Genomic DNA, 11,634 nt, shown 5'->3' on the forward strand with positions numbered 1-11,634 from the left:
ATTGTTGTATAAATTCAATAAAATTCGTTCTTTGTAATAACAACCGAGAGCATCTTGTCTGTTCTACTTATTAGGGTACACTTACATGTTGGATTCATAAAACAACACATGGTTAAATGACCGAGTAACAGCTGCTCGTGCTAACCTATGGGTATTTATCATTTCAGACCGTATAAGCACGTTACAGTATTTATATGGTAAAATATTGTGATATTATAAAGAGGTCCTCTTCAACTTCTGGAGGCCAGGCTCAGCAGGCCAGCAATATAGACTCCGGCCGGCCTCTGCTTCTTTGCACGTCGCAGACCTTGGGAGCTACGTGGCTTCAAAGTTTTTTTTTTGGTTATTTTCTCTGTTCTGTTTTTTTTTTGCGAAAAATGAACGCCAGCAAATAAGAATTACGTACTGACCGCCATGTGTACCGACGCGTTTGAGCAAGTGGTAAGATACACAGCACCTTATATTAATTGATTGATGACTATTTTTGCTAGTAAAAAAGAGTGACAATAATGTAGATCATCAAATTGAGTGAAGCTGAAATTGACGATCGAAACGCTCTCGATCGCTAGCTAGTTTCAAGTAGTCGCTGTGTTCATCGTGCCCTTACTACGCACGCATGGTATATATTCGTCCATGCATGATCGTCAGGAGCAACATGCATGCTACGGTACTAGTCCTAGGCCTTGTTTAGTTCCAAAAATTTTTCAGCTGAAAAGTTTTCGTACTGTTGAACCAAAATTTCGGGTACTGTTCATCCAAAAACCTGACAATGAATAGTACACTGCATTACTGTTTCAGTGACATGCAGTACCAACAGCTGTGCATCTGAAAATGCACAACATGCAGCATCTTATTACAAATTTATGAACTTACAAATGTCCAATTAAAATTACATGTCCAAACTGTAAAAATTACATGTCCAATAAAAATACATTGTACAAATGTCTATAACAAATGTAAAGATACAACCGGCAAAAACTGTTACATGCCAGCATGCAGTACAAACAAATTACATGTCCAACACTTTGAAATAGAAATCATACAAATCAAGACCTATTGAACAAACCATTTGCGATGGAGTCACGAAATGCATTCATCTGCTCACATTCTGCAGAGGTGGGCGCAGGGACACTCCGGCTGATCCATATATGCTTCCGGATGCACAAAGTTTGGATGACGGTCAAGGTGATCGAAGTCACTATCAAATGCACCACTCAATCTCATGAAATTATGGAGAGCACAACAAGCAACTATAATGTGTGTTTGGGTTTCCGGTGGATAGCTAGGGACACTCAACAACATACGCCACTTCATCTTCATTACGCCAAAGGCCCTTTCAATCACATTTCTTAGAGACGAGTGGGCATAGTTGAATACCTCTTTTCTACCTCGAGGTTCTGCGCCGTTTTGAAAGTCTTGCAGATGGTACTTGCTTCCCCTGTATGGTGCAAGGTATCCGGATCGGTTTGGATAGCCCGAGTCCACCAGATAGTATTTCCCTAGAGCACCACCAAGTTCCTGTAAGCGTCAATGGTTTCAATTAGACAAAAATATTGAACTGTGTACTAGTTGTATACCTGTAGGGGGATGAGGAAACACATCCTTGTACGTTGTCAAAGCATCATCGAAGACTCTCATGTCATGCACTGATCCTGGCCACCCAGCCAGGACAAATGTGAAGACCATGTCAAAGTCACATGCAGCCAGCACATTCTGTGTTGTTTTGCCCTTCCTACACAGGTGCTGAATGAACTTGTCCGATGGCACAACCATAGGAACGTGAGTGCCATCTATAGCCCCTATACATCCGTTGAAGAATGGAAAAAACCTACGGTTCTGCAGCCTGTCATGCATTGTTCTAAATAGTGGGTCCCGGGGGGCAATGATGTCATCACCAAGCTTAAGGACACACTTCAACACTCTATGGAAAAGGTTGTGAACAGTGGCTAGTGATCTCTCAAATCTATCCTCAGCTTGCCTAACAGATTGTGGTGCACCTACCATCCACAGGAACATTCCTAGGGCTTCAATAGAGGTAGTTTTTGGGTTCGATTTGAGACCATATCTATCTGTCAGTAAGGAATGTAGCCTAAAGAACATATGTGGGGTCATCCTAAACATGTTGTAGCAAGAATTAGCGTTCGCAAGCTTCCTTTGTACCCATTCCAACCCAGTCAAAGGTGGAACCCTATAAGGACCCCTATTGCAGTACTTCTCTAAATGTGTGGCATACATGTACGTACCGGTCATGAGAACAGTAACTTCATCGTCATCGTCGTCTAACATCAACAATTTCAACAACCTAGCACGTCGAGACTCCTGACTACCAAGGGTATTGCCAATGTCTCCGACATCCTCGTGCCTTCCCGGTGTCTGTTCATGTGAACAACAACAACAAACAAATGAGTTCAAATTGAGGCGTACAAATGACTTCATGCAGCGCACCCCAAAAAAGTATTTCGAACTGTTAATCAGCAATCGGCAGGCCAAGTGAAAATAAGATTCAAATATCATTCATGAAATAAAGGTTCAACAAACCTGATACAATACCATACTACATCCCTCGGACTCACTACAAGTGCTACACAACAGACATTAATGAAAACACAACACATGACTACTCTAATGCTGCACGACATATATGCATGCATGAGGAGGACTAGTTGCCGACCGAGGCATAGTGCTCGATGACGGCCAATATGCCTTCTGGGGTGGAGTTGATGAAGAAGTCCATGAGGTTCGGCACTAGGACGATCCTCATGACACCAAGCCACAGTCTTGGGTTGGTCTCCGATGCGCCAGCTTCTCGTGCGAGCTGCTGCACTAGCTTGATCTTGTCCGTTTGGTGCTGGTCATCCTTGTCAATGGCAGCCAACAGTCCCTTCATAGTTTCATGTTAAGACTCCATGATAGTGCTCACCATGCTAATGTCTCGCTGCATAGCCCGTACAGCGCTTTGCTTCTTGGACTTCTTGTTGGGGCTAGTGGCTGTGCTGCGTGAGCTGTTGCTCCTCTTGCTACTCAGGCTGACAGGGGTGAACTGCTCCTCTTCCTCGTTGTCATCGTCGTCGCTGAGGACAACCTCCGTGCGGTTGCGTTGTCCCGTAGCGTACGATGTTGTTCCGTCGACTGCTACGCCACAGAACATGCGGTCCAGCTGTGGGAGGTACGTAGGCCACCCATCCTTGAGCTTCTTCCACTCTGGATATTTCTGCATTGTACCAATCAGCATAACTGTTGCAGTTGTAGTTACTGCATGGATTGTAGGTAAATGGAAGAGCAGAGGCACTTACCCCACACTTGTCCTCCCACCATGAATCTGGTGCAAGAATGGAGCCATCGTTTCTGCGTCCGAGACCCGTGAATTTGGTTCGAAGGTCATTAATGAAATGCCACATGGCCCTCAACTGCCTGACCCTACTACTGAATTGCTCATTGTCATGAACTAATCCCGTTGCTGCGTAGTACCTTTCAGCAACATCCTTTCATCCCCATTTGCTCATGCTACCCCTAACACACTGGCCTAAATCTAATTGCATGCAATAAATATCACAGAAAGTGTGTGTGTTTTCACAAGTCCATTTGGCCCTGCTAGTTTCGTGCTGAAATAGACATGTGTAAAAAACATTCGCACAGCGAGAACACATAGTACACGTAAGACATTGGAGCACAACTAAGTGCAGAGAAAGTGTGTAATAGACATGCATCAACGGACTGTAAATAAGCTTAGAAAGGGATAATGGACAGTTACCGGGATTCTAGGGTTTGGGTTGTCGTCGCTGTCCTCCAACGTGTCCGACGGAGGCGACTGCCGGAAGCGACGTTGTCTTCCAGCTCGGGCACGCGGGGCGCTTGGAGGACCCATACGAACAGGGCCATCTGGATCCATGGACCCGAGACGACGTCGTCCGGGCCCTCGAACTGCCGTTGTCCCGCCGCGAGCCGCGCGGAAGACAGGTGCAGCACCGGTGTTGGGGGCCAGCACGCGAACGGGCGGAGGAGCGGAGGTGATGTCGGCTCCGCCTTCTTCAGGACCGGATCTGAACGTGTCGCCATATGCGTCCAGGCTGGGCCACCCTTCGCCGACGTTGAGGTCGAGGTTGAAGAACCCAAGGTGGCTTGGGGTCGGGGTCGGGGTTGGCGCTGGAGCGGAGCGCTGGCGCGAGGACGAAGGAGCCCGGAACGACGACGCTTCGGAGAGGAAGTCGCGGGCGGTGCGGTCCTCGACGTAGTCGCCGGCGTAGGTGTTGTCGTGGCCGAAGAACTCGTCGGCGTTGAAGGCGTCGCCGTGGTAGCCGTCGCCGTTGAAGCCGTCCATGGCGCCTGCTGTGCGACCAAGAGCCCCGGATCTGCACGCGTTCGCGGCGGATCTGCACCTACAGCCGGTGGATCTGGTGGAGGAAGGTCTAATGGAGCGGCTGAACAGCCGGGGAAGAGAGGGAGAGGTTGAGCGGCGGCGGCGAGATGAGGGGAGAAGGGCTAGGGTTCAGCCGGACGCGAGAGGGAGAAAGGCGGCCGGTCCGTGCTTTTATAGGGGGGGGAGCACCGTAATTTCGGCTGAACAGTGCAGCCCGAAATGTGAAATTTTGGCCCAGGCTCGTTTAGATCCGAAATGCTGAAAAGTGGCCCAAGGCCGAAATTATTTCGGTTTTCACCTGGAACTAAACAAGGCCCTAGTCCCATTTATGATCATCACGACACTCACGAACGAGCATTGATGGAGCAAAGCCAAAGGTACGTGGCGTCACCGCGTCAGCTTCTGCTGCGGCGCCCGTACGTCCCTTGCAAGAAGAGTTCGCTGTCTGTATGCGCCGCAGATACGAGAGGGTTGCAGTGTTTTTTTATAATAAATTAACTTACAGAATTTTTGTCATTATTTATTATCCAAACGAACAAACGGGTCACGACTGTAGGTTACCGAGGCCTTGTTTAGTTCACCCCGAAATTCAAAAAGTTTTCAAATTTTCCTATCACATCAAGTCTTGTGGCACATGCATGAAGCATTAAATATAGATGAAAACAAAAACTAATCACACAGTTTGACTGTAAATCGCTAGATGAATCTTTTAACCCTAGTTAATCTATGATTAGACAATATTTACCACAAACAAACGAAAATGCTACAGTAACAAAATCCAAAAAAATTTCACATCTAAACGAGGCCTGACACAAGACAGCGAGGAGGCGTGAACAGAAGGCTTAGTGGGGCCCCAATCTTCTGCTCACGTGTGGCCCACTTTTCATGCATGGGCCCGTGCCATTGCCGGACCCAAACTCCACGCTTTAAGGATTCGATCCACTTTAGGCCTTGTTTTGATACACGCAAAAACTCAAAACTTTACAAGATTCTCCATCATATCGAATTTTACGGCACATGCATGAAACATTAAATATAGATAAAAAAGATAACTAATTGCACAGTTTACTTGTAAATCACGAGACGAATCTTTTAAACCTAGTTGCTCCATGATTAGATAATGTTTGTCAAATAAAGACGAAAGTGCTATAGTGTCAAAATCCAAAAAGTTTTTGGATCTAAACAAGGCCTTAGTTTTTCTTGTCCAGATTTTTTTTTTCTAGCTACACTAGCGCTCTCCATTTCCTAATCTATTGGACGCTACTGCAAAATCAGTTGGACGCTCGTTTACTACCAGCAGATCAGAGTAGCTACGACTACGACCTGCCTGAGTGCCTGCATCTGCATGGGCCGATCGATATGCACAATGCCGCAGTGTTGGTGGATGTTAGCAGTAAAATCACATGTCGGATTGCAGGCGGGGCGGGTTGCGGATGGCCACTTACCCACTAAGCTTGCCACAGATTAATTAAGCGGGTTTGTGACTGTCCACGAGCGCAACTGCGACCTTCGTCGTGATCCCGCGGACTCTGTGGCTAATACAAGAAACCCGCAAGGCCCGCACACGGCTAGTGCTAGATTTGCCATTGCCGCTACGAGATCATCTGCAGCATCGCAAGGATTCGCACGGACATGTCAGCGAAGGAGCTAACTAACTCGCCGGCAACCGTACCTCCGCTTGTGGAGTTCAAATCCTATGATCTAGTAGCTGCTATTGCTATTGCTGGACAGGACGACCTGGAGAAGGTTTATTAAAATCCTCTGATCAGCGGGGGTCTAGCCTGCAGCTAGGTGCTCGTGGATGTCGCTGCCGTGCGTTGACGGTGAGATCGGCCGGGGTAGCCGGGACCTTGCAGCACCCAGCACACTACACAATCGCCACTGGAGAAGATTTAACTCCTCATCCTCTACACTCACCACTCCAATCTCTTAGCCGATGGACACCGCCAGGCCAGCGCCAGAACAAGAAGGTGTAGGTTGTCGCGCTGGATATTTGATGAGGCAGGACACAACTATTGTTGCGGGTTCTTGCGGGACGTTGCGGGCTTGTGCTCTTGTCCAATGGACTTCGCGGAAAAGCACACATGATGCCGCAAAACTGTTGCAGCTAATCCACATCTGCCACAAAGCAAGATTTTGCGGAGCGGACATGCGGGTTGCGGTAAAAACCCGCCCCGCCTGCAAGTGAAATCACATGCATCGACAAGAGGGGTGGTGAGCATTAGGGCTCCATGATGATGTACTGTTACAGCATTTCGAAATTACTCCGGGATGAGTTTGCGATGGGAAGGCGTGTGATTAATTATTGTTAATGGCCCGTAAATACCACCCACCCGGATCACAGCTAGATTGGCCAGATTTACTCAAATTGCATGGACGAAAGCGAAGCTGCCAATTGCCAACAAAATCCTGGCTATGGCCAGCTGACGTGCGTTTCTTGCGCTGCTCTTTCTGGTATGGTTGATACAACCAAAAGGTAGGTGCTAAGTACTAGCAGTAGTAGCAGCCAAGCAGCAGCTACATCATAATTCTCTTGCTTGTAATCTTGTTTGTCTAAGGGGTGTTTAGTTGAGGTTGTTAACGTTTAATAGGTACTGTAGTATTTTTGTTTTATTTGATAATTAATATTCAATTATAGACTAATTAGGTTTAAAAGATTCGTCTAACAAATTACTCTCTACTAGTCATATTTTTAGTTTTATAAATAATTTATATTTAATACTTTTATGTATGTGTTTAAATATTTGATGTGACGTAAGATAAACTTTACCGGCGGGAACCAACAGGCCCTAAGCTCGCATTGCATTGGAGCCATCAGCCGATCGATTCCCATCCGTGACTGCAGGAAACAAAACAAGCTAGTACTGTACTCGAAGTAGCAGGAGACTTGTTCAACAAAAAAAAAAAGAGGCATGTGCGATACATGCATGCACAGTGTACATGCGCGCCGACAAAAGCATCGCACGTCCATGTGGGGGCACCCGCATCGACATCGATCTCCTTGCTGCTCTACTACCAGTAGCACTGATAACCGAACATCACCAGCAAGTACTAGTGCAGTGTATGATGGATGTGATGCACACAGTTGGTAGCACACACAACAGCCATCGCATCCTCTGCAGTCTTTGCCCATTTTGCAAGTCAGTGTTTCCAAAGAACAGGGCCTAGCTAGAGCCCTCTTGGAGAATGGAGGCGATCACGATCTAGCTGCCAAGACTTTGAGTGCAACGGATCCGCATATGGACTTTTGCAAACTTGTGGTGCAAATTGCTGGATACGGGAGGAATTGAATTGAATTGGAGAAGATGTGAAGAGAATCTCAAGTGTCAATACATTCCATTAACTCGCCAGGATCACATCACATACTACTCTCTCAGTGGTCAAATGCAATGTACCTTGGGGTTTTTTTTTTTGCATTGCCAAAATATTCCACGCACACAATTAACTTAATTAAAATGTTTCTTAATTTTCCCACCAATACACTGTCAATTGTTAAAACTGTAATAACCTCCTACAGGCTACAGGCAAGCTGCCGTTCCCCCACGCGCAAGCAAGAATTGAAGAATTACCGAGTAGTACGCCCCCAGATCCAATTGATCTCCGTATTCAATCCGGCCAGTTATGCAAATGCGAATTTCTCTCTGTTTCATTTACAAGACAGGCTACGCCATTTCCTTGGAGCAGTTATTTTCTGTTTTTATCTTGTGGATCTTCAGTTTTTACAAGTGTCTTCAACGCCCTTAATTTTGTAAACCCTGCCCCTGTGCTGTGTGTGTATTTAAGTGTTGTGCTTAAGCAACTTTTTCTTTCTCACCTTCTCCAATCCTCATGCTTGTCACCTACTCCTTTTAAGTTCCCCACTCCCCCGTCTCACACTTCTTCCGCCTCTTTTTCCATCAGATTAGGGAGTGAGGCCCGCTCAAAGGCAGCGCAGCAGCAAGCAAAGGGAGAAAGCAAGCAAGGGAGTAAGCAGAGGGCAAAGCAAGCAGCTAGCTCAGCTGCTCAGTGCTCACTCCTCCACCATTGCAGCGTTTGCTCTGTGCTGGTCGTCTTCCGTTTGCAGGAGAATTCCTTGCTTGTTGTTGCGTGGTGGTGATGGACAGGCACACCTGCAAGCTCTGCTTCCGAAGGTTCCACAATGGCCGCGCGCTGGGCGGCCACATGCGCTCCCATGTCATGGCCGCGTCGGCTGCAGCGTTCCACTCGCCGCTGCTGTCGCGGCAGCCGCAATCGCCGCCGCTCTCCCTGTCCCTGGCGTCTACCTCGTCGACAGAGATGGGTGACGACAAGCCGTCGGCGCAGCAGAAGCCGCCACCGACGCCGTGCGTTGTACGCGAAGGCACCAAGAAAAGGTTCGACGACTCCCCTGGATTCTCTTCCCGCGGTAGGGCCGCCCGCGGCGGCGAGTCGTCGGTCGTGCAGGACGGGGAGAGCGACACGGAGTCGTCGTCCCCGCGGTTCGCCGTCGTGAGCCGGCGACGCTCGAAGCGGGCGCGCCGGCGCGCGCCGCCACCGGCGGTGGTGGTGGCGTCCGACGATCCCGAGCAGCCAGCTGCGAGCAGCGTCTCCGACGCGATGCCCGTGGAGGACGTGGCCATGTCGCTCGTGATGCTGTCTCGGGACTCGTGGACGCGGTCCAGCAGATCCGGCCGGGGGGACCCGGCGAGCTCGGAGGCCGTGCAGAGGCAGAACAATGACCACGACGACGACGACGACGACGGCGTCCGCTCGTTCGTCGGCGTCGGCGCGGACGACGCCGATCATCACGAGCACGAGGACGACGACGTCGTCGCGCGCCCGCCGCGCGGCGGCAGGCACCACCAGTGCGGCGTGTGCAGGAAGGTGTTCCGGTCGTACCAGGCGCTCGGCGGCCACCGCGCCAGCATCAAGAAAGGGAAGGGCGGGTGCTTGCCGGTGCCGGTGCCGGTTCCGCCTCCCGCCGCGCCGTCGTCGTCCAAGTCTCACTGCCGCGCCGAGAACAACGGCCCGGCGCCGGCGGTCCACGAGTGCCCGTTCTGCTTCCGCGTGTTCGAGTCCGGACAGGCCCTGGGCGGCCACAAGCGCGCGCACATGCCGTCCTCCGCCGCCGGCGCCGGCGCGCCCGCCCCGCCGACGACCCCATCCCCGCGGACGCCTGCAGCGAAATGCGGCGACAGCTCCGGGTCCTTCGATCTCAACGTGCCGGCCGCCGCGACAGACGACGACTTCGAGCTCTCCGCCGTGTACGACACCGAGTTCGGCGGCGGCAGACAGTGAGGCCTGCCAGCTGCTGATCCGATCGATACCTACTACGACAGTAGGACGCCAACTTCAGACCGAGACCGGCCGGCTGATGCTCTTTGCGCAGCTGCTGGCTGCTGAGGTAAGGGCGTGGGTTCCATCCATTCCATGCAAGAACCAGATGGATCATGGAGAACAACAGTTGAGCATTTTTTTTTGTTTCCTTTCTGTTGTTTCCTCTAGCAGTACGTATACTGTACCTAAATTAGATGAACATCAGCACATTCATATTCTTTTGGTTTCTCTTGTACCTAAATCAATCAAAGTGGCCCATTACTCGGATTTTGTTATTGAAAAGCGCATTCACCATGTTCTTGATCTTGACCTGCCCCTCCCATTAAACTCTGCTTCCTTGAACCTCACAGCAGAAGCAGTAGCAACTAGCAAGTAGTAACAGAGTATTTCAGTATTTTGTAACTGGCCTTGTTTAGTTCTCAAAAAATTTTGCAAAATTTTTCAGATTTCTCGTCACATCGAATCTTTAAACGCATGCATGGAGTATTAAATATAAATAAAAATAAAAACTAATTGCACAGTTTGGTCGAAATTAACGAGACGAATCTTTTGAGACTAGTTAGTCCATGATTGGATAATTTTTGTCAAATACAAACGAAAATGTTACAGTATCGATTTTGTAAAATTTTTTGGAACTAAACATGCATCACACATTCACACGACTCGCGCTGGCTATGCATGGCGTATTGCCGTGCCGCTTTGTTGGGTACTCTCATCAGTTGAGTCAGTAGCGGTCACGAAGTCATGAGCTCAGGTCTTGTTTAGTTCACCTTAAAATCTAAATCTTTTTCAAGATTTTTCACCATGTCAAAAACTTGCAGCATATATATAAAGTATTAAATATAGATAAAAGAAAATAGCTAATAACACAGTTTGTCTGTAATTTGCGAGATGAATCGTTTGAACCCAGTTAGTTTATGGTTGGATAATAATTGCTAAATATAAACGAAAGTACTATGGTCTCGAAATTTTAAAACTTTTTGAATCTAAATTAGGCCTGAAAGTGTGTCAAGAGCTTGTTGAGCAGTCTCGGACGCTGACCGAGATCGATACGGCACAGCACCACACCGTCCACAGCAGACAGCACCAGGCAGCTGTTTCCGCCGAAACTGCTTTCCCAGCAAAAAAGCTCCTGCTCCTGCTCTAGTACTTTGCTCGTTTCCACCGCCAGACGCCAGCCCGCCACCGCCACTACCGGTGCTCGCTCGTGCTCGTGCCCGTGCCCGTGCCCCGTGCTCGTGCATATGGGCTGCAGCCTGCAGGTGGGGCACCTGGTCCCCCGCATTGCAGTGCGCTGTGCCCGCTGTGGGTGCGCTGAAGCCCCCAGCTGGAGCTTACACTGGCCGTTCGGTACTACCTGTACCTGTACTAGAGTAAGCCGGTACCATACGGTTTTTAAAACTCAATACTAAAGTATTTCGGTTTCGGTACTTTCGGTTCGGTATCGGTAAATAGTGAAAGTAGCGAATAACATGTAATATCAGGCTAAGTAGTAAATTTTGACAGAAATTTTATATGAATTCATATAGAATAACAGTGCCAAATCAAACAAATAGAAAGCCATAAATACATAATATATAGTTGTCCAGAAATATATAATATATAGATATCCACAACATAATATATAGGAGTTACATGGGTTGCTGGCAGGCTGATTCCGTACTTTTCAGTAATTTCGGTTTATCAAGGTTCAGTACCGAAAGTACCTGGAATCAAATTATTTAATTTCAATATTTTTCGAACCGGTTCTCAGAATTTTTTCAGCTCAATTTTGGTTTTTAGGCTCTATTTAGTTTCCCACCCAAAAATTTTTCATCCATCCCATCGAATCTTTGGACACATGCATAGAACATTAAATGTACATAAAAAAATAAACTAATTACACAGTTTGGTTGAAAATTGCGAGATGAATCTTTTAAGCCTAGTTACTCTATGATCAGCCTTAAGTGCTACAGTAACCCAAATGTGCTAATGACAGATTA

General features: G+C 48.2%; 1 protein-coding gene across 1 annotated transcript; it reads left to right on the forward strand.

Moving 5' to 3' along the window:
- Positions 7,921-9,878, forward strand: LOC8057256 (zinc finger protein ZAT4). The gene has a single exon (XM_002464907.2). The coding sequence runs from the start codon at positions 8,453-8,455 to the stop codon at positions 9,611-9,613; it is 1,161 nt and encodes a 386-aa protein (XP_002464952.1). The 5' UTR covers positions 7,921-8,452; the 3' UTR covers positions 9,614-9,878.

Source organism: Sorghum bicolor, chromosome 1 (genome assembly GCF_000003195.3).
Source record: "Sorghum bicolor cultivar BTx623 chromosome 1, Sorghum_bicolor_NCBIv3, whole genome shotgun sequence".
Taxonomy (NCBI): domain Eukaryota; kingdom Viridiplantae; phylum Streptophyta; class Magnoliopsida; order Poales; family Poaceae; genus Sorghum; species Sorghum bicolor.

Excerpts from the sequence above, each read along its gene's own strand:
- LOC8057256 (XM_002464907.2), top strand. The coding sequence starts at position 8,453 with ATGGACAGGCACACCTGCAAGCTCTGCTTCCGAAGGTTCCACAATGGC.